General features: G+C 39.8%; 1 protein-coding gene across 2 annotated transcripts in view; it reads left to right on the forward strand.

Annotated features, from left to right (window-relative positions):
* The first annotated feature begins 4,403 nt into the window (after positions 1–4,403).
* The window catches only part of arhgef4 (Rho guanine nucleotide exchange factor (GEF) 4), a 113,594-nt gene continuing 94,796 nt past the window's right edge, over positions 4,404–23,201 (forward strand). For both annotated transcript variants that reach the window (XM_035142341.2, XM_035142342.2), the window contains exons 1-2: positions 4,404–4,754; positions 8,769–8,798. In XM_035142341.2, coding sequence (XP_034998232.2) covers positions 4,566–4,754; positions 8,769–8,798 — 219 coding nt within the window. In that variant the 5' untranslated portion in view covers positions 4,404–4,565. The remainder of the gene's footprint in view (positions 4,755–8,768; positions 8,799–23,201) is intronic.

Consider the following 23,201-nt stretch of genomic DNA (forward strand, 5'->3'; position numbering starts at 1 on the left):
CAGTGCTCTAGTGGGTTGATAAGGTACTAACAGCTCTTTGAGGTATAATGGTGCCATATTATTAAAGGGCCTTGAAGGTGAATTTTAAATTCTATTCTAGATTTAACCGGAAGCCAGTGTAGCGAAGCTAATACTGGAGAAATGTGGTCTCTTTTCTTAGTTCTTGTCAGGACACGTGCTGCAGCATGTTGGACAAGCTGCAGAGTCTTTAACGACTTACTGCTGGAGCCTGATAATAAAGAATTACAATAATCAAGTCTGGATGGAACAAAGGCGTGGACTAGTTTTTCTGCATCTTTTTGAGAAAGGACATGTCTGATTTTTGAGATATTGCACAAGTGGAAGAAGGCGGTCCTAGAAATTTGTTTTAAGTGAGAATTAAAGGACAAATCAGGATCGAAGATCACTCCCAAGTTCCTGCAGTGTATCTCTGCTATTCATAAGGAGGAGGTGGTGATTGTTTTTCTGTGATGGTTCCGATTTTATTCATGAAGAAGCTCATGAAATCATTACAGTTAAAGGAATAGATAGATCAGTAGAGCTATGACTCTCCTGGCTGCAGTGCTGAAGAGGAACCTGGGGATGTTTTTATTTTCTTCTATTAATTATAAATAATAGGAGGTTCTGGCATTTCAGGGCTTTCTTGTAAGTTATCTATCTTTCCAGGTTAGGCAAAAATCATCCTGATTGGTGGAACACCACTTCCTTTCCAACTTCCACCATGTCTGTTTTAAAGTATGTGTTATTTATATAATTATACCATGGCATTAACCTCATCTGATTTACTACCTTCTTTTTCAGTATCAAGGGTTGTTTGCGATGAGGCTGCTTTACTAATAACAAAGTCATCAACTTGTGTGGGAGTGCAGTTTTGATAACTTTCCTGTATTGTATTGACACATGGTTGTGAAGTAAATATCAGAGGAATTATTTCATTAAATTTATTTAGAGTATTATCTGATAAATACCGACAATAATATAATTTTTGTCCAAATCTATTTGTCAGAACAAGAGCACAAGTGTGATTGAAACAGTGAGTGGGGTTATTTACATGTTAATTAAAACCCATTGAGTCTATTAGTGAATGAAATGGAGAAGTAAGGCTTTCAATAGCAACATCTATATGAACGTTGAAATCACTATAACTATATCTGTGTTAAGAAGTTAAAGGGCAGGTGGACAATATATAATAAGTAGTCAAACTGTTTTTTGTGATTCCCAGCGTGGATGTATAAGGCTGATGATGAGGCTCTCACATGAGCTATAGCTACCTTATGGTCACATTTAAACATCGCTGCAACCCCTCCACCTCTGCCTGTGCTTCGAGGAATATGAGTATTAATATGGGTGACGAGCGTCATTTAAACCATGTTTCAGTTGATGATAAGTAATGTAACAAAGTCATTTGATATCAGGTGTTTTTGCTTATTAAAAAGATTTACATTGAGCAGTTTTAAAGGTAATTCTAACCCCAACATATTAAGTTGGACGATTTTAAATTGTTTAAAATTGATAAAATAACCATTGAATTACAGACACAAAATATGACATAAATGAGTAAACACACCTACAAGAAGGAAAAAAAAACAACCAACAATATGAAGACACAGATATGAGAGAGATGTACAATAATTACAAACATCTGAATAATGATTATAAGTTTATTCACTTTTGGATTGTACCATCTATGTATGTTAAGTACCTCCCACCAGATAATCTCTCTAATCAAAAAACACTCTACTGACTTACTTCTTTGTAGATTTGTCCACACATGTACAACTCCATTTACATATTTTTACATGTTTACAAATCTGAATATACACACACAGACACACAGATTCTGAATTATGCGCACTAGTGCGCACTTACAAAATCTCAGAAGCCTTTTGATTACTTTTTTACACATTCGCAAATCCGATTACTCACACACAGAGTGAGATAAGGTGACACAACTCTCCACACACACACACACACACACACACACACACCTTTAATGAGATTAAGTCAATGATTCCACTGAGGATGAAGGAGAAGTGAGTTTTGTCTGATGGACAGATGAAAACATATTCTTGAGACAAACATAAGTCAGCAGGACTAATGGACAGATGAACCTAGTGTACATATTATGTATTATTTAGCCTACATTTACCTTCACCTACATGTCTCTACATCAGAAACACACTGTAGTTCTGCTCCCCTGTCATGTCCTGGGGACCCTGAAGGGTTCTTCCTCATTCCTCCTGACAACTTTGGTTGGTTGTTCTGAGCAGCAAAGCATGGATGTGTCTGGTTCATAAGAAAAATGACAATGTTTTCAGAAATGGCCTCTTTTTGAGCAGTGCTATTGCCATGAAAGGCCCACCTCTGCTGAGACCTATACTCACCTCAACATGCTCTCTCTTTCTCTTTTGGCATGGAACTGGATAAAAGGGCAGATCTGGATTCTTTTTAACACAGTGAGCCAATCGATTGGCAGAAATTTCAGTGAACCTTTAAAACATCATCATTTGGTCTCTGCAAACACAAATACCATACATTATTATTTGCATATAGAGCAGATCTGAAATCGGATGTGGTCCCAGGAGAGATATTTAGGACGCATCTGTGACTGTATCTCTCAGGACAGATGTTAATCGCCAGTCTGAAGAGGGCTCAATGGCTGGCTACCTCTTGATTTACTTTGAATGCAAATAAATTTCAAAGTATTTGAACCAATCTATTATATTTAGTTCTGATCATGATGTAATTATGTTTTACTCTGTGTTGTTTCAGGTGGTGCGTGTCACTGCAGAGGATCTGCACAAAGTTAAAATCAACTAAAGTGTATTTGTCTTTTCCATGGTTGTATTGATAGTAGACAACTTGCAGTTCTAGACTATTCTGAAAAAAACGTTTTTTCACTGTGAGAGGATTTTTTTTCCATGCAGGTTTATTATAAGCATGTTTCAAGATGTCATGTTATATCAAGTTCTTCTATTGAATAATACTTTAACTAAACTCTAGTTGTCTCACAAGATATTGAAACTGTAAACTCTGTTTGTTTGGACAATAATAAAGAGTTTGATGAACCATCTAACCCCTTTACTCACATCTTCTCTGATCATGGCAGGTGTCTGGGTATTCACAGCCGCCATGTGGGGAAACATAATGTGTCAACATTTTGAGCAAATTTGACACCAGACCAGAGTCAAGTCACAATGAGTCAGCACTCAATACCTTAAAAACGATACTGGCATATCCTAAATTCAGGGTGTGCTGATGAAAACTGTGAGATAATGTTGAAAGCTCCAGAAAAAGGCGATAAGTGGAGAATGAGGTTAGGTTATCTTGTCTAACAACAACAGCAGTATTGGAACAGAACGTGGATTCATTAAGAATTAGTATGTGGGAGAATAGCCATGAAAGAGAAAAATAGGAACAAAATGATGAAAAATAACGAATTCTCATTGTAAACCAGCTTCAGATGAGCAGTCAGGGCTCAACAAGGTGCAGCATCCTCTGTCCTTAACCCTCAACAAGAGTCAGGGAAAACTGACACCAGGAGTTATTGTCAGTAATGGTAAAGTATGTGAGTAGGCGTATTGTATATCAAGCAGTCTTGTTGTAATCATTGTCCACAATCAGCTGCCACCACCGCAATCAGATGCCGCCATGATCCACAATCCATCGTCATGATCCACAATCCATCGTCATGATCCACCATCATGATCCACGACCAGCTGCCAACACATCACGATCCACGATCCGCCATCACGAACTCCGATTCGCGACCCACCATCATGATCCACGATGTAGTCGCAGCTTCTGTCCTGGATCTGCAAACGATGAAGCACAAGGACTCCGGTGAAGAAGTCAAGTCAATAACATGTATTGATCCCAGCTGAAAACCGGCGAGAGGCATGTTACATCCTGGAGACAAACAACTACTCACAGTGACACCGAAGTACAATTTAGAGTCTTCAATGAACCTAGAGCTGCATGTCATTGGTTTGTGGGAGGACGCCTGAGACAACTTGCAGTGTGGACATGCAACTCTGCAGAGGAAGACCCCAGCTGACAACACCTTCATGCTGTGAGGCAACAGTGTGAGGCAACAGTGTGTTAACACCCGGTGAAGACTCAGCATTATACTGAGGAGTGTTACCACAGCCTCCAATATGATGACAACAGCTTCAACAAAAAGTCTGCCAGCTGTTTGAATCATTTGAAAAGAGTGGAGATGTATTGGGTGTGTTAAATGATTGTGCCACCACGGGGCGCTGTAATCCAGCTTTGACGTCGTTGTGAGCCCAGTAGTGATGCACGCACAGGCTCACACACTCAGCTCGGACCTGTAGGGGAGTGTTGGACTTTTAATTTGAAAAATGAAATGCGTTCCCACCAGGAGATTCCCGGGAGCAGTTCAATCGTGGACGCGTCCAGTGTTGGCGTCAGAGGAGCTACCCGGGAGCAGACGGTATGGAGGAGCTCAACAGGTAGTTCTCCAGCACAACTCCGAACCAGTTTAAGGAAGCTGTCAACTTCATCCGAGCCGCATTCACAGCTCTCAGCACCGGGGGACAGGAATGGAGAGCTCGGCTGGGAGCAGAGAGCCGGCCGCGGGGAGCAGCGGGTCGGAGCGCGGAGCGGAGCCGAGCAGCGGAGGGCGCTCGGAGCTCCTCCTGTATCTGACCTGTCTGCCGGAGAGATACCGGACCGCCAAGTTCAGCCTGGCTGCCTACCTGCTCTGCTGGGCCCTGCTCAGGTGGTACCAGGTGAGACACTTCACTCAGACTGGGACGTTAGTGTGGAGAGAAGGTGAAGTCAGACCCCAGGCACTGATGTGGAGCGACCTTTGTTTGACTCTCTGTGGAATCCTATGAAAACAGTCCCAGTGTTGTATTTCAGTCCAATAAACACCCCCGTAGCCTGATACCACCGCCTACTGTATGTGAGGAATTAGCCCGCTTGACACTTGGATAGAAGGAAATAGAAGACAGCCTGATTTAATAAATACTTTCAGGTTATTATTAAAGTGAACAAAGTCGTAGTTTTCTTTCTATTTGCTTGTGTTTAGTGTTTGTTTACTTTCTCAACCACAAAGAGTAAGGTTTTTCATTTGTTAAATTATGTAATGAGTATAATTGTGTCCAAACATTCAACAGTGTCTTCAGTTCAGCCTTGAATATACTTTGTACAAACTAAAGTCAAATATTAATAAATGTTAGGCCAAAGAGTATTTACATTTGATTTCATTTGATTTGACAGCCAGAATGTTCCTCTGAACTTCACAAAGGACACAGAAAAGCACAACATAGAAACAACAAAACAAATACCACAGACATGTACTATATAACATCAGACATTACAAGTAGGCTAGTAGTAATTCCACTTACAGAACTAAAACCCAACCAATGCTATTGATGGATATTCCCCTTGATTCCCCATCATTTTAATAGTTTCATGGCTGAATATTGGAGATAAATGATGTAAGTCTTACTAACTGATCTACAGTTCTGCATTACTCTTAAACTTGTTGGACCTGATTCTGACAGTTTACGACCTGACCGCCAGTTACACACTTCTCACCGGTGATTATACCTGTTCACCAAAGTAGAACAGGCTTTCAGGAGGAGGAGAGGGAAAGAATGTGGCACCATTTCCCATATTCCGAGAAAGTGTACAATCATAATTTTGCAGCTGAAATTTATGTAAAAAAGTTGCATAGTGTTGCTTTAACATCCGTCCTTAAGGGGATAGTTCTCAGAACAATTAAAATTCACTCATTATGTACTCACCACTATGCCGATGGAGGGGTGAGTGAAGTGCTTGAGTCCACAGAACACTTCTGAAGTTTCAGGGGTAAAAAGCATTGCAGCCAAATCCAATACAATTGAAGTAACTCTTTCTCTCGCTTGTGCTGACACACAGACACACTCAGCAACAATCACACACACATCGACAATGGACCAATCTGTATGCTCATATTTAGCATCTCAGTTCACATCATCTTTAAATGAGGGTTAGGTGATATAACAATGAGACAATACAGATTTGTTGATACTGTGGTATCTGCCATCTTGATATTTTTGTATAAATAAATGACCAGGACCGCTTCATGGCATTATTGGTGGATTTGTGCATCAGTGTGTGAAAGTACTTGATTAGTCAAACATGCTCCATTGACTGTTCATGGATTGATTTTTATAAGACCACGAGGCAGTTGAAGATTACACACTCTGAGATAGATGGTTCTGTCGTCATGTCTAGCCGAGCCTTTGTGGGGCAATGCAGATACCAGTGAATGTGCTTGGTCTGCACTCTTTGACAAAACAAACAATTAGGAAACAGATGTGGCTGACTGCAAAGTAAAAATAATAGGTCATGTCTGATGGTCTTTGTTTTTTATCTTAGATACCAAAACAGAAACATTACTCATACTGTATAATAGTGTATATACTCTACTCTATAATTTTTCAAAGCATTATTCAGTGTTTGAGGTATGTTTTGGGACAATGTAAAGATGTATATGTCATGTGTATGTCTGGGATAGTTGAGCACAGATCAATCTGGAGGAGTGTGTCTGGATTTCAGATTGAAAGATAATGCTTAAGCATTAGATTCATTAGCTGACTCAGGATTCTCTGTGGAGAGACCTGTTTTTAGCATGTGAGCTGCATGTTGGTATCAAATCAGACAAGATGTACCTAATCATCACTGATATGATGCGATAAAACAATATCAATATCACAATCACTGCTATTGATGAAAATTATATTGTGACAATGATATTGTTCATAGTCTGTACCTATGCTGTGCCTTACTGTACCCATGCAGTACCTACACTGCACCTATGCAGCACCTTTACCATACTTATGGCATTGTAAGTATGAATTGGTTTATATAGGAGATACCTCATCTTTTATTCAGGGGTGTCCTAATATTTATAATCACATAAATTCAATGGCTTCCTTTAGTGGCTAAGCAGGAGGAAGAGATGTTTAGGCAAACGTGTGTATAATAATTTAAACTAAGGGTCCAAGCTGTGGTTCCACTGGTCTATACCTCTGTCCCTTCAACCCCAGTGCGGCTGGCCTTTTGATGATTTTAGGTGCCCAATTTGATCAGTGTTAGTTACAAATGCAAATATAGAAATCGGAATCGCTGGCTGACATATGACAGAAACCGAATCCAGGTGCTATTAGATTTTGCAGTTATAAATGTATAGATTTGGTATTTGTTCTAATGAAAAACAGGTAGTTGTATACTGAGGAGATGAGGTGTAAATGTAGGTGTAGCCTGTTGAAGGATGTATTTTTAAATTTGTCAGGTGTTTTTAATGATCCTGTAAATGCTGACTTTGTCATAACTGAATGTCCGTCAGAACTGAATGCACATTGACTTGACAAAACCATTATCAAGCTTAACAAGACAAGGGCGTGCAAGGAAAGGGGTTGATCCTCGGGGTGAAAAATGTCCGTGGTCCTGGCTCATGTTCTTGTGTTCGAAATGCTGAGTGCAGGGACAAGCAAAGTCATGTCTTGAATCTGCCTCCAGGCTCCTCTCTGCTCAGCAGCTACAGACGCTCACATCCAGCCACACTTCTCCACCTCTTCTTTGCACTGTTTAATTCTGAGTTTCAGTAAACGGCCGTCTACACACATAGAGTATGCACTATTATCTTCACAGATATATCAGATATAGTTTTTGAGTGGCATGTTCTTGATTAAGTTGAGCTGTTTTGGTTCCCTTTTCACCCTTTTTGTGAAGTGCTTGTGTCATTTCCACAAACCTGACCTCGTTGTGACAATTATCGTAACTTCCTGAAACCGAGTTTCTGATAATCATTCCCACTTCATGTGGATGAGATGTGGTTGTTAAAAAGAAGACATTTAAATCAAAAAGTCCAGCTTTCGCATTTCCAATCAATTGCCCACCAGGAGGGGGGTAATAATAGTTTAAGTCTTGTGGTGACATCTTTCTCATTGATTTGAGTCCTTTTCTGGGAGTTGTTCTCCTTTTGTTCTTTTTATTATTTGCCCATAAAATTGTACATCAAATAGTACAAGTAATAACTCATACAAACATGACTTAATAATACTGTATTTTGGCAGTTCATAGCATATTTCCACCCTCACTTTAATAGATCATATGGTGTTGTGTTCATCTTGTTTCATCAAGTCTCTGCAAGTTTTATATAGAATTGTGTTTTCTCAGCATCAAAGCACCACTCACAGACCATATGTGACAACTACTGCACCTTAAAGCAGAGTGGCGGTTTATATGCAGTTTGTAAGGAAACCAATGTGGCTTTTAATGAGGCTGCACTGCTTCTTCAGCTGCTGGTGAAACTTTGTTACTGTTTTATTACTTTGAAATGAGATTTCCACATGTTTTTATAGCAGCTGTGATGCACCAATGTAGACTAGAAGGGATCACTTTGGTTTCATGGCAATTTTTATGGTAGTTTGGGTGACAATAATCGCAGCAAGGCTGTGTCTGTACAGTAATATTTTGACCCAGATATGCAGAACATAGTGGTAACATAAATGGACAGAGGAGAAATATGCTAATATATGCTTCAGAGGTTTGCAAAGTTTTATGGATGTTTCTATGCTTTTTATTTGCTGTGAAAGTAGGTCACCATTGGCATTCACTGTTACTGCTGTGAATCCAAACTGACTATAAAATTTGATATTCACAATATCAGTCGAATATTGCTTAAACCTAATCCCAAATGTCCCCAAAAAATGTTCATCTGTGTGTTATTTTTCTTTTTCTGTCCTCAGAAACTCAAATGCCAGTCAGCCCCACTACAGGTAAGATGAAGGAAAATTCATCTTTTTAATGTATTTTTGATGCATTTACAGTTTTGTCAGCATTTTATGGGTCAGTGGGGCAAATACCTTGGTACTCTGGCCTTGATAATAAACATGTTGTTAGCTGTTGTAAGCTGGGTTTAACTGTTGTGGTCCTGCTCGGTCGCATGGCTGACCGGGCCAACCTGAGATGATCTTCTCTCCTAAATAGAAGGTGTGTCTTGTCTGAATATTCTTGTGTTACAGTGTCACTGAGTTAGCACAAAATTGTCAACTGCTCTGTGATAATGGACACTGTGCTATTTGGTCAGTAGATCACTTTCAGTGGTGAATGAAGCTGTTATTGAAGAGCCACTTTCCCTCTGTGGGTTGTTTGAACCAACAAACCTTTATCAGTTCTTTCCACTTTTATGTTGCTGTGGTGTCCCAAGCTCAGCTTGGATTAGTGCGGATATCACAGCAAGTCCTGCAGTCTGCTAGATCATATGCATTTACTCTTAGCCCTGTCCCAATTCACCCCTTACCCCTACCATTTGGCCCAACCCCTTAGTTTTGCATGTGGCCTTGAAGGGGTAGTGTTGTCCCATTTCTCTATGTGATGTAGGGGTAGTGGCCATATAGCCCTTCAAACACCCCTTTAACCATATTGTGTTCAGGCCCCCCTTAAAATGAAGGGGTGTCACTTTTATAATATTGGTTGATAACAGTGTGTGTGTGTGTGTGTGTGTGTGTGTGTGTGTGTGTGTGTGTGTGTGTGTGTGTGTGTGTGTGCAGGAGAGCACACACAAAGATCACACACAAAGATCACATCTTTTGTCTATAGCACATTGACACCGGTGTCGGCTCTTATCACCACAAACTCTCTTGACATTTTTGTCTGTGCCTTTGTATGTGGCTCCGCTTTTTATCCTGACATATGTCTTCTCTTTTAGTTTTTTCAATTTTTGCTTCTGTTGCGTGTTAGAAGTGTCATCAAGTAGTTCAATGCATCAAGTGTTCCCGGCCCCAGGCCCCCACTCATTGTGGGAACTGTTGGGTTTCTCTATAATATTGTAAGGTGTTGATCTTACTTTGTTAAGTGCCTTGAGATAATGTGAGTTGTGATTTGCTGCCATACATAAACGATTGTTTTTTACTTGAGTAGGTGGGTCATCATCAGGTCAAAGGGCCTTCATCATCATGGTTACAGCATTGAACATGTGATCATGTGTAAAAGAAACAAGTTTGACACTTGGTGTATGAGACAATGATGATCTTCTTTGTGAATGTCCTGTCTTTTGTTGACCCATCCATTAACCCCAACCTCCTCCAAATGTGGACTGAGTTGCTCTATACACTACATCACCTAACTTCCCCCGGTGCCCGTCAAATTTGCAATGGCAACTAGAGGTCACCTTGCAATAAACCGTAACTATGGGTCATAATAACCTGTTTGCACAGTTGACCCATGAGGTCGTTTTCTTAAAGAAAACCCTCTTGAATATCACCCTACCCTTTTGAAAAAACATAACAAAAGGCATTGGATTCTCAAGGTTGTTCTCTGGGAGTTGTGTTTTCATTGCCATTTCTTTTACTTTTAGCAGGATTATGCAAAAACAGCTGAATGAATTCTCTTGAAACTTGATGAAATGGAAGGTTTCCCTCTCGGTCTTAAAAACTCTTTCAAAATATATGTACTTGGGCTTAAATGCATTTTGAGATAGATCTTGTGGTCTTCAAAAGGTCTTAAAAAGTCTTGAATTTTATTTTTTGAAACCTGCAGAAAACCTGGGAAAGATTGGATATGGGCCAAGGAAGAACCCATTCACTTTTGGAAAAATGTAAAAAATGGAATCACTTTCTTTACTTTCACTTTCACACGCTGGGTGTGATGGTTTTCACGTTTGAGATGGATGTGCTGTAGCCTGTTTGGTGCCTTTGGAAAACATCAGTTTTAATAAAAAATCAACTGCGCTACTCAGACTTAAACACTACTGTGCAACAGTTTTATTTTAAACCATTTGTTACGTTTAGAGTTTCTGGCAGACCCAAAAGAAGACTAAAACAGCAAGGCAGATATGGTTTGTGGAATCTAATTAAACAGGCTGGTGGCAGGTAAGCAAACAAACTAACAAATGGCCAAACTACTACAAAACGCAAAAAGTGATACATGGGGAAATCCAGGGAAGTTAACAAAATGGAAGCACAAGTCCAAACCAAATCCAACATGAGATGCTAACAAAGTAGCAAAAACGGAAACGTGAGGAAAGCTCAAAGACTATAAACACAAAAGAAGGCAGGGGTAACGGAACTGAACTCACCTTAGGGCAGGTAAAAACAATCAGGAAGCAGGGAAACCAGACAAAGACAGGAAGTAAAGTATGTCAGGTTTTTTTATAATGTGATTTTCTTATGTAAATAAAAAATTTGTCCCTGTTGTTGTGGCACATTCACACTGAAGTGCAAGGGAGTGAAATTGGTTCCAATACTGTGACCCCCACATGAACCTGAATATCCCAGCTCATACCGTCTGCCTCTTAGTGACCTGCCTGGTGGATTCCTCCGGGAGGGGAGCTCATTAAGACTTAAACCAAACTCCATTCCAAACTTTGAGGACACAATGGATGGCATTGCTATCAGGAACCCTCTCTAATTTGTAGAACAACCAGGAGATGCGTTTCATGCACTGCTCAGAAACCACAGCACACAGCAGTACTAGAACTGTGGGAACTGTCTGGATCTGCTGATTGTTTTGTTTACTACTTTCAGACTGGACTCATACGTCAAGAATCCCAGAAGTAATGCAAAGATACTATGGTAATGTTTTATAAAAAGAGACTTGCACACAAATCAAGAAACCTACTGATTATTTTCAGTAATTAAAGAAAGGTTCAGGACCAGTGTTTTGCTTATTGGATCATTGTAATCTTATTCAGTCACTAGTTATTGGTGAGGGCACAATAACCCCTTTCAAACTGTAAAAGACAAAGTGAAAATTACAGTACTTCTGACTGAAAAGAAACAATATCAAAGTTTGGGGCAGCTGTGGCTCAAGGGTTAGAACAGTCATCCTCTAACCAGAAGGTCAGTGGCTCGATTCCCTAATCCGCGTGCCGAAGTGTCCTTGGGCAAGATTCTCTCATAGACATAGTGCTGCACATAGATGCACTGTATGAATGTGTGTGTGTGTGTGAATGGGTGAATGTAAAAACTGTACTGACTAGTACTGGACTAGAAAAGCGCTATATAAATACAGACCATTTACCATAACCACCTCTCTAACCCATAGCCTATTCTGTAGGAAGACAATGTGTTACCTTGAGTACAATAACAGTGTGGTACAGCCTGATTGCGAGTAGTTTTCTTTATTGCGACAGGGTATTAAAACATAATGTATGAAATCCAACGCTGAACTAAATTCAAACAACAATGCGCCCACTTTGAACCCCTTGTATCAAGTGTAATTCCCTTGCACATACAAATACATTCTTCTTTTGCATTTTTTATCAGATGTAATCAAATGCAATAAAAGAGCAGAAAATGGTCTGGGTGTGTCGATTTCCCACAGTTATTTTTCTTTTCTTTTTTAACTGAGAGGCAATGCTTGTAGTCAGAAATAGTTTGGTCAGGAAAAACCTCAAACCTAGCATCTGTGTAGCTGATCCAGACATCTGCACAGACGGGTGAGTTTTTCTCATGGTAACTCTATGTCTTCTTTTCAGTGACAGTTGCTCACAGTGCTATAGTCATTTGTGTTTGAAGGCGTCCCAATGGGCTTTTAGCATGTAAAGCTGCCAGGATGACACTGGTGCCAAATGCTAAACTCCATCCTCTCCGTGGGTCCTTTTAATAGGCCAGCAGGAGGGAGCACAGTTCAGTTCTCTGTGTGTTTCAGTCTGTGTCTGTCCCCAGCACATTATGGCATATCAGTACCAATGTACATCTAATGATGTGTTCACACTGAACACGGCACAAATTTGAGCTTTTTCCCTAATTTGCCCTAGACGCTGCAGGATCATTTGTGTTTATTTGGGTTAATTGCACGTAATGCGCAATTAGCACAGCCGGGGCAGTTTCCCTGTTCTCCCCAGGAAGAGAGAAGGACTACTAGCAGAAGCAATCAAGTTGCTGCATTGTACATGTCATGGAAACACCAGGGGAAGCCAGCAGAAGAGCGGTAGGCGTGTTTGGAGCATCTGACGCGGCGGTCCCACCTCGACATCCAGGACTCTCAACGCAAATTTGCATCTAGACGCGTCTTTGCATTGACTTTGTATGTAATCTTGATGTGCATCAAATTCGCGGCGCGTTTGTTGTGAACACACCATAAAGCTTTTCTTCAGACAATCATCTAAAAAAATCTACAATAATATCAGAGTGTTTGCTGGTGATGTGATCTTAACTAGATATGGGTATTTGAAATGCCTTGACTCTAGTACCAATACACACCCTAAGTTGAGGCCCCCAAAACAAAAATGATAGTAATAGTAATACCTTACTATACTTTATAAGGGACACCCTCATACATGCTTCATGCAAAAATCCAGTCAGCCAATCATGTGGCAGCAGTGTAATTCATAAAATCATGCAGATCATAATATACATTATCTCAAGGCACTTCACATAGTAACGTCGAGACTGCTGCTCTCCTGGAATTTTCACACACAATAGTCATTAGTTTACTAAGAGTAGGGGAAAAAGAAACAAACAAAAAAAAACCATCCAGACTGGTTCAAGTTACAGACAGGCTGGAGTAACTCTGATTCAGCATGTTGAACCTTGAGGTGAATGGGCTACAACAGCAGAGACTATGTCAGGTTTCACTCCTGTCAGCCAAGAAGTTGGAGTCACAATGATGGTGGGAGTGTAATGTTTTGGGAACATTATCTTGGCACACGTCGGGCCCCTTATTATCGTCCATTTTCAGAATTTGCAATCAGATACTCAGTATTCAGCACTGCAAACCCCACTCCAATATTAGTTCCTGAAAAACTGGAAACTATGAATTAATTAATTAACTACTAATAATGAAGGTAAGGTCTTTAGTTTCACGTTCTAAAAAAGTTCCTGCTGTGCACACAAACCAACAGAAAATGTTTTCATCATTGAGGGCTCCTTCATTAGAAAACAATGGAAGTCTACTTCCCCAGCAGTTTTTATAAATTTGTATTTCACCTCAATCAGTGACTGTAAAAGCTGTCCTGCTGAACCTGCTGCTGCTGTAACTGATATTTGGGTCACCCAAATTGAATCTGCAATCCAGCCCCTGACTTTTAAGGATTCAAATTAGCTAACATGGTTTATTGCACCATTGTCTTCCTCAAAATGATAGGGCGTGTCTTTTTCAAAAGCCATAAAAGTTCAGAATTTAAAGGTACATGTCAGATGTTTGAGGATTAGAAGGACTCCAGAGTAGACCGGTAAATACATACAGTAAAGGCAACTTCGTATTTGGAGTGGGAATTAAAGGTTCAGCGTGTAGAATTTAGTGACATCTAGTGGTGACTTTGCATGTTGCAGCTGAATACCCCTCACCTCACTCTCCCCTTCCAAACATGAAAGAGAACCTGTGGTAGCCTTCAGTTGTCATAAAAACTCAAAAGGTGTTTAGTTTGTCCGGTCTGGACAACTGTAAAAAGCATGGCGGCCTCCGTAGAGAGGCAGTTTTAAATATAAAGGGCCCATTCTAGCGTAAGGAAAACAACAATTCCTTCAATTTAGATGATTATATATCACTAGGATTATTTTATATTCATTTTCTGCTAATAGATCCCTTTCCCCTAAACCTTACACACTGGAGCTTCTAAAATTGAAGTAACATATGTTTATATGATGGATTCAGTAAAAGAAAAGTTCCTTTAACAAAAGTATTCTGTTTGTAATGCATCACCACGCACCTCAAGCAAAGTGCTAGCCAGAATTACAAACACAGTTTAACAAACAGCTTGGGGTTGCTGGAACGCCCTCTCTCTTTTTGTCTTCCTTCCCACTCTCATGGAATTCTCTTGTGTGGTTAGACTGCATGAGCTCAGGCTCCCATGGAGAGACAGATACTTCTATGAAGAGAGAAAAAGTTGTTTCCACTTGTCTGCATTGGCCAACACAAGGATGTTTTTAAGCTTTGCGAATGGCGTAGGTGAGGCTGCTTCTCTCTATAGCTGCTTACAGACATTCACTAAAGTCCAGATAATCTCCTGACATTCTCTGGCCCTGTCGAAGTGAGAGGCACTCGACTTTCTCTGGAGGTTCTGCGATGTTGTTGCGAATGTCTTAACAGAATTCCACGTCTGAGCAGAGAAATGTCCTCCTGCATTGTTCATGTGTGAAAGGCCAACTGCGTCTGGACCCAACTCTGCGCACGTTCTCCAAGTTCTTGTCTGAAAACGGCTTATGTGAACATGGGAAAAGCTGTGAGGAAGCAGGAAGAGGAGTTCAGGCCCACAAAGTCTTTTTATGTGACAACAGTAGGAGTTTGTTATGTAATGACCATGCAGCCTCATTAGCTGCAATACGTTTGATCTGTGTTGACTTTGTTTGAGCAGAGCTTCACTGGGCCATGCTCTCCGATGGCCAACTGAGCTCTGACAGCCCATAAAAACAAAACATATGGAATGTTTTGCTGTTGTGCTTATTCTCGTTCTGATGTTTGCTTTTTGTAGACCATGGAATTAGTCCAAAAGTTTATTCTAGAGTGCATCCACTGAAAGGCACTCTGGATTAGGGTTGGAATCCTACGTCAGTCAGTTGCAAAGTGTGAAGAGCTTTCTGCGGAAGCATTTTGAAATCACTGTCGATTCCCATTTGAAAGGCTTCTTTTATTGAATGATGGTTGATTCTTTAGAAGGGAAACAGATTTGGAATTCATCTAAAATTGAGCCGGAATGTGAAAGTAAATGCTGAATGTAATTGTAATGTAACAGAATTTGAAGTTTGACGACTGGATGTCACTAAAAAGCTTATTAAGGGTGATAGTTTACACATTATCCTGTATTTGGGTACACATCATGTGCATTTCACTTTTCCTGGCACAAAAGTCATCGTTAAAGTGACAGTGAACTAATTAGTCTAATTTGTTTGGGCATTTAGAATTCAGGCAAGCATCCCAACTGTGTAAACATATACAGTAGTGGCTATAGTAAAACATTTGTTTATCTTTATTTTGCAATTAAATGTCACATTATAAATCAGAATTTCAGATTATATTAGAATTATTTTTGTTTTTACATTTTTTTTATTTGCATTCAAGCTGCCACTTCCTTGTGAACTATAAAGCGCTGTAAATGCTGTGGGCACTGTTGATTATTTTTCTGACATTAATATTGATAAATGAGCTATGACTGCAATGTTGGTTTTCAAGTACATGTGATGAATTATTGGTACATGAGTGATAAATAGCCACAGGTCGGCATATGATGTCAGTGCATTTCTACTTGAATTTATTCAATTGTGGTAGTGCTAGTGAAGCTTGTCCATGTCCACCTGTTTTTTTTATTCAGTCATTGAGATCTATAAAAGAGAATCAGGCGTATGTGAGACTTTGTAAATCTGATGAAACGATTCATGTGAATTCTCTACACACACAAATAATATAAAAAATATACTTTTAAGATGCAATAGCTTTTAAACCATAGTGAAAATTATTATCTCAAATCAAATCAAATAATCTCAAATTGTACATGCATACATACATGCATTTGCAAAATTTGTTTATATGATTATATTGTTAAATTACGATAGGATTTTGAGAAAAAAGTCGTAATTTTACCAAAGTCTTAATATTATGAGAAAATATTGTAATTTTACAAGAATAAAGTCGTAATTTTGAGTCACTATATTTTTTGTTTTTCTCAGCAAAGGTGTAATGCTTATTTTATCCTGGGCAAAACAGCTCTAAAAAACAAAGAAAAAAAGAAAATTTCACTTGCCAAGTTTTTAAAAACAAGTAACCATCATCTTGAAACAAGTTAAACCTGGTAAGAAAAGTAAGAGACTTAGCATACCTTGATTTGAGATATTTAATATTACTGTGATATAGATTTTTGTAATGGACTTGCACATCCTCTTTATTTTTTCTTGGTCTCCTCAACTTGTCCAGTATCTCTTTTCTTCTTAAAGCTGAGTTGTGATTGATGAAGTTTTTATTTTGGTCTGTGTCTCTAGAGAAAGTAAATGCAGGGTTGATTGGTAATAATATGCAAATGTTGCAAAATCTACTGGCCTTCTCTATTAGAATAAAAATAGAAATATATAGGGGCACCCTAATTTTAATATTAATTTCTATATTTTACACAAACTGAAAAGAAGGCAAAGCATTTTACATGGTTACAGTTTATGGAATGGATGGAATTAATTTGAGCTATAGCTAGCTAGTTAACACACAGTCACACACGTTAGATGATGTCAGTGGATGAAAAGCTCTGAACTAAGTCAGTTCACTTTGAAAATTGCACCAGGCTTCAGTGGATTCAGCTGCCTGTCTGCTTTGTTGACATGATCAGAGAACCACTGTGTTGAGTAAAGGCTTTGCAATAACAACACCATTCACTCCACTCACCCACAAACACACAACAGTGATGAGATTTGAAGTAAGTTTCTCTTCCACCTACCCAACATAAAATCCACTTCTGAAAATCCAGACAAGTGGTCAAGCCTTAATGTTGATCCTTGCACATGATTGGTTTATATTGCATAAGCTTTATTCAACCATCTTTATTTTTCAGCCTCTATCTTTTTCCTTTTTCGTCTCTTACGGAAATAAGACATTGTCAAAATGAAATGAAACATGCATGTGTACGCACATGTGCACACACACACAGTGGCGGGCTGCCATCCGGTTTGTAGCACACAGTTGCAAAGTTGACACAGGAGATGTACTCAGGAATTTGTCGCATTTCACATCCAGCCAAGCTGAGAGGAATGGATGGTGAGAAGATACTCAGCTGCCTCATTCCCATGCTCCCTCATTATTGCGTGTGTGCACCCTGCGTGTGTGTGCTCTCACTACGCAGGACCGGTGTCATCACAAGCCGCACAGGCATACACTGCTGAAGCAGAGTCACCCAGACGTTAAGGTGTGAGTCACAGAAAAGTCGGCTTCTATCAGTTGTCAGGCGTGGTGAGTTCATATAGGCTAGGCCTGACACCATAAATACTTTTGTTGGACAATACATTGTTCAAGAAATTACTTTGATTAACAATATTATTGTCATCATTTTGAGACAATTATATACCACTGATATAATGATAATACAACAGCATAATAATGCAAGTAAACCCTTTCAAAGAGCAGTGAAGATTACATTTTTAAGACTATTCAGTCTGACATTTGAATTAGATTTAAGAATATGAAAATATCTCTGAATAAATAAAACATAGGAATAAACCGCACACAACCAAAACAACTCTCTGGCTCTGTTAACTTTGGCTCTCTTGAATAAATATAAAACATTTAGCACAGGATATATGTTACCAGCTTGGTAAACAGGATGGGATGGTTATGATTTAGATTAGCTTTTAGGTAGGTTCCAGCGTCTCCTCACGAATTGTGTGTGTGTGTGTGTGTGTGTGTGTGTGTGTGTGTGTGTGTGTGTGTGTGTGTGTGTGTGTGTGTGTGTGTGTGTGTGTGTGTGTGTGTGTGTGTGTGTTTGTGTTTGTGTTTGTGCGTGTGTGTGTGTGTGCTTCTCCTTGTCTCTGTCGCTCTTCACACACAGACTATCACACTTATTTAGTAACTAATCTTTTTTTGTGTTTAAATGCGAATCAAACACAGGAAGTAATCCCTTTAAGTATTGCACGTGTCCTAATAACTTGTGTTTAGTGTTAGTGTTTATTATGAGTGTAAGTGAGCGCAGGCTAGCAGGTAGTGGGGTGGCAGGACAACCATACAGCCCTAATTCAGAAGCAGTGGCGGTAGTAATGAACGTAGTGGAAACCCTGTAATCCCACTTTTTACTACCACCTTTCCTAAACAAATTTGACATACCGCTTTCTTCACGTTAATGAGCTCTCCTTTATCATTTGGCTTAAACCCAAAATGTTAGAACTTCATCTAATTTCGGGTTCACTGTCAGTTTCAAATGAATGGATTCAGTCAATGGAAATGCTGGCTTTTATGGCTACAGCAAGTGTTGCAAACATTTATGTTCGTGACATATTCTGCAGATAAACATCGAAACTGTGCTGAAAGATAATTTTCTCTGTCTATTCTGCTGTGAAAAAATTGGCCTGGGGTCTCATTTATAACTGTTGGGTACGCACAAAACAGGGCCTGAAACGTACGTACACCACTTCTCACGCAAACGTTGGGATTTATAAAAAAAACTTGACGGGAAAATTTGCGCATTTCCACCCAAACTCTGACCCATGCGTACGAACGTTTTGGAGACAGGAAAGTGGCGACGCAGACGTGAGGTGGTGATCTCAAGCCAGAATATGGATCCACTTCATCATTTACATTAAAACCAACAGTTTCAGTTGTGCTCGCGCAACATATCTGTTCCACACAAACCTTTTAATTGAAAAATATGTAAAACAACTTACAGCAAATTACGTTCAGATTCCATTAAACAGCGGAGTTACAGAGCCGAGTCATTAAGAGTTTTTAACAATATCTTCTATCTTCTATATGTCTGATCAGCTGATATAGATTCTATTGATCTGTGATCTGTGATGTTTGTGCTGAACTGAGTCCAGCATCACACAGATCGACCGGCGGGACCGAACCATCCCAGTACAAACACGAGCATATAATGATAATTCTGTTAAATTCTATAGATTGAGGACATCACAGCTGTCTCTGAATTTAATAATCCTGCAGTTTTGGATGATTAAAATACGAACAGACAATACAACATGTTCCCTCAAATTCTGAGAGGGTGTTTTTTTTTTTACCTCCACCTTTGAATTGGAACTTTTTTATTTCAGGCTCCGTTCTTTCTATCGTACTCACTCTCACACATTGTATTATCCACAGCAGCAGCAGAGTATCAGTGTATTTTCTTTATTCGTGACATCACTGCTGTCCCATAAACTCTCTCTTCACCTCCACCTCACTAACAAACACCTCGATGTCAGTGTCAGAATGTTTCACTTCCTCTTCTCATCGCTTGATGCCGTGACTCCGTCAGGACTCACGGTGGAAACCCATTGGTCAGCAGCATAATTTAATATTCATGACGTGCTTTGCATTGACCATTTATGGTTGAAAGTGGGCTTGTGGAGGGCGGACTTGGAGGCAGATACATGTACGAACGTTTCCAGGTGGACTGTGATTTATAAAGTGAACATTGCGTTCAGGTGTGCGTGCGCACGGTTTTATAAATCTGAATTTTCTTTTGCGTACGCCATTTCCAGCTTTTGTGCGCACGTACACTTTTAGTATGAATCCCACGCACTGTTTTATAAATGAGACCCCTGGAATCTCTAGATGAGCAGCGCGACTTCCACGGCTGAACCGCAGTCAGTGTGCCGGCTCAAATCTGTTAACATAGCGGCTGAAATTAAAAGCAAGCTGTTTTGCAGCCGGTGTGCCCCGGGCGTTATGTAAACACGCATGTAACACAATGGGCAATTTATCAAGGTCAGCAAAATGAACGACTTCATGTTTATATATCGTACGATAAGTTGATATAGTAATTATCATGACAGGCCTAATATGGGTGTAGCTTTGACGAGAGAGCCGATGGGAGGGGGTCGGACATATTGGTTACATTTTGTAAGTGTGGCCTGCTCTTGCTGGCTTTTCAAGGTTTACCAACCCTTGCCTTATTACAAAGCATCAGTATTCCACTCATTCAAGATACACCTGACATTGTTATTGATTTAAAAGCTCCATGAATCAACCCTGTGTATTTTAGGCAACTTTTCGTGGACATTTTTTTAATAAAAGTATTCTTGTTGGAATTGATGTTTCAACCCTTTAAACTCAGGGTGTGAGCAGTCAGTCTGGGAGAGTTGAAGTGCAACAATTAGACCAGAAGTCCAGGACCTTGGTTCAGAGCTCTGATTTTACTTTCTCACAAGATAAAGATACATGGCATCGATACACAAAACTCACGGACCGATAGAAGGGTCCCCAGCCCACAGACAGAATACCCGAATGCCTCAAACAATTGCTTTAAATATGTTTTGGTGAAACCATCCACCATTAGAAATCAAGGCAAACAAGCAACAACGAAACTAATATTTGAATGAAAATATATTTATTTAAACAAATGCATTTATCAACTGGAGTGGATCCTACTTTAGCTGACAACACAAACAGAGAAACAAATATTCTTAACAGAAACCAAATATTCAGAATGAATAAACAAAGAGCTGACCTGACTGGTGAGGGAGTGAGTGCAGCTTCCTCACAATTCTGCATTACCCATTACATTTCAGGAAATGTTTACATTTTATTACATTTTATTGGTCACCCACCCACCTCTCTGACCTGCACACCCTCTTCACTATACTATATTCAAATATTCGTATTTAATGCCGCCATCATCTTTGCCCAGACTGTGCAAAGAATAGAGTGGTATATGGACATAATTCTACTTGGCTCCACTGCTTCCTTCCAGAGCTTGACCGCAACCCTTCCAATTAGAGAGGAGAGAGTGTTGAAGGTGAAGCCAGACGGGGAGCAGAGTTCACCCAGTGTGGCTTATTTCAGAGTACATAATTCTGGCCTGGCCCTTTCCTCTGTTTTCTTCTTGCTTTTTGTCCATCCTGTTTCTGTGGCATACGCTAATTTAGGCAAAACACTACTGACTATGAGGTCAAACTTCCTCTGCAAACAATCTCACTTGACTTCTGTATAACACACTATATGTATTTAGATGCATAATAACCAAAACAAGAGTGTACAGTGTCCTGTAATACTGTAATTTACTTTGGAATTAATGACGGAAATAAGTTTAATGGCCAAGTAAAATTGATTTTGAAATCAAACTCCTTTTTAATGCATTACTCATGTATAAAATATGTCTTAATGTAACCTTAAACACATTACACATTTTCTATTGTTTTGGATTTGACTGCTCAATCTTAACATTAGCTTTTAAAGCCCGTACAAGGAACTTTTCATTTTTGTAGATGTTGGTGCCTCTGAGGACAGAAGCTGTAGTGTTTCCACTGTCTCCTGTCGTAAAAACCTTGGTCTAGCCAGCTTGTGCATTTGTTTTGGAAGAAGTGAAAAGGATGCAGGATGCATAGCGATGAGGTCATGTATCTTTTTGTTACTATATGGTTGTTATCGTTATTTTCTCTGGGAAATTAAAATTGGGGCAGTTTGAGATCTGCTTGATTGAAGTCCACTGCTACGATAGTCACGCCTTCTGGGTGAGTCGTCAGCTGTTAGTTGATGACGTCATGCAGCTTCTCAAGAGCTACCTGAGCCTTAGCTTGTGGGGGAATGCATAGTGCCATAATTCTTATTATGGGGAATTTCCTTGAAAGAAAGAACGGCCTGCTCTTACTGTGAGGAGCTCTAGGTCTGGGCATCAGTGTTTGTAAACATTGTCGGCCGGCTGTGCACCAGCTGTTGTTCACATGAACACACACAGCTCCTCCTCTGCTCTTCCCGGAGTCCCTCGTTCAGCTACTTCAATCTCTGCGTCCGTGCTGTTGTTGTTCAGCCAGGTCCCTGTGATGATAGCAACACATTGAGGCTTATTTCCCAGTCTGATCTTATTCATCTTGTTTGTAAGAGACCTGGAGTTGGCGAGGAACAGACTCTGGAGCGCTGGTCTGTGTGGGCTAGCCTGTAAACTACCGCGGCAGCCTGGCTCACTTGCCCTACTCATTTCGCTGGTGGGACGGTAATGCTGGTCTTCTCTGGGGGATGTTGAAACTGAACCCAATGCCGGTGGAAATGTAAACATAGGCTTTTCCGGCCTGACTATCCTAAATTCCGGTGCAGTAGGTGGCAGTAATGTACCATAAGCGGGATGCCAACCACCGAAGAAGAAGAAGAAGAAGAAGAAGACTCGATCTGACCCGATCAAAGACATTGAGAATAGTTTATAGAAAAAACTATTTTCTCCCTAATTATCTAATTTGCTATTGAAGGTCATGAAGAGGTCTGCCTCTACATGGAGACATAAAATCAAAAGGAATCGCTTCAGAATAAACAGGAGGGATGATTATCGCTATCAATAACTTATTTTGTATACATATGGCATATTGTGCTCTATGTGTACATGAACTTCTGCAGTCATTGTTTTTCAATTTTAACTCAACTTTATATTCCACTGTAGGTAGAGTTGTAGATTGTATGATGTTTAAAAAAAAGAAAAAGAAATACAGTTCTTGCCAGAATCCAGAATTTACATGGAGTGCATACACATTTTTCTTTTTCGAGTTTAGAACACATCCTCACATAAAAGTGCTGCCAGTGGCCTTAATATCATCACACAGCAGCAGTGGTCATTACAAAGTAAA

The sequence above is a fragment of the Hippoglossus stenolepis genome, chromosome 19, assembly GCF_022539355.2.
Source record: "Hippoglossus stenolepis isolate QCI-W04-F060 chromosome 19, HSTE1.2, whole genome shotgun sequence".
NCBI classification, from domain to species: Eukaryota; Metazoa; Chordata; class Actinopteri; order Pleuronectiformes; family Pleuronectidae; genus Hippoglossus; species Hippoglossus stenolepis.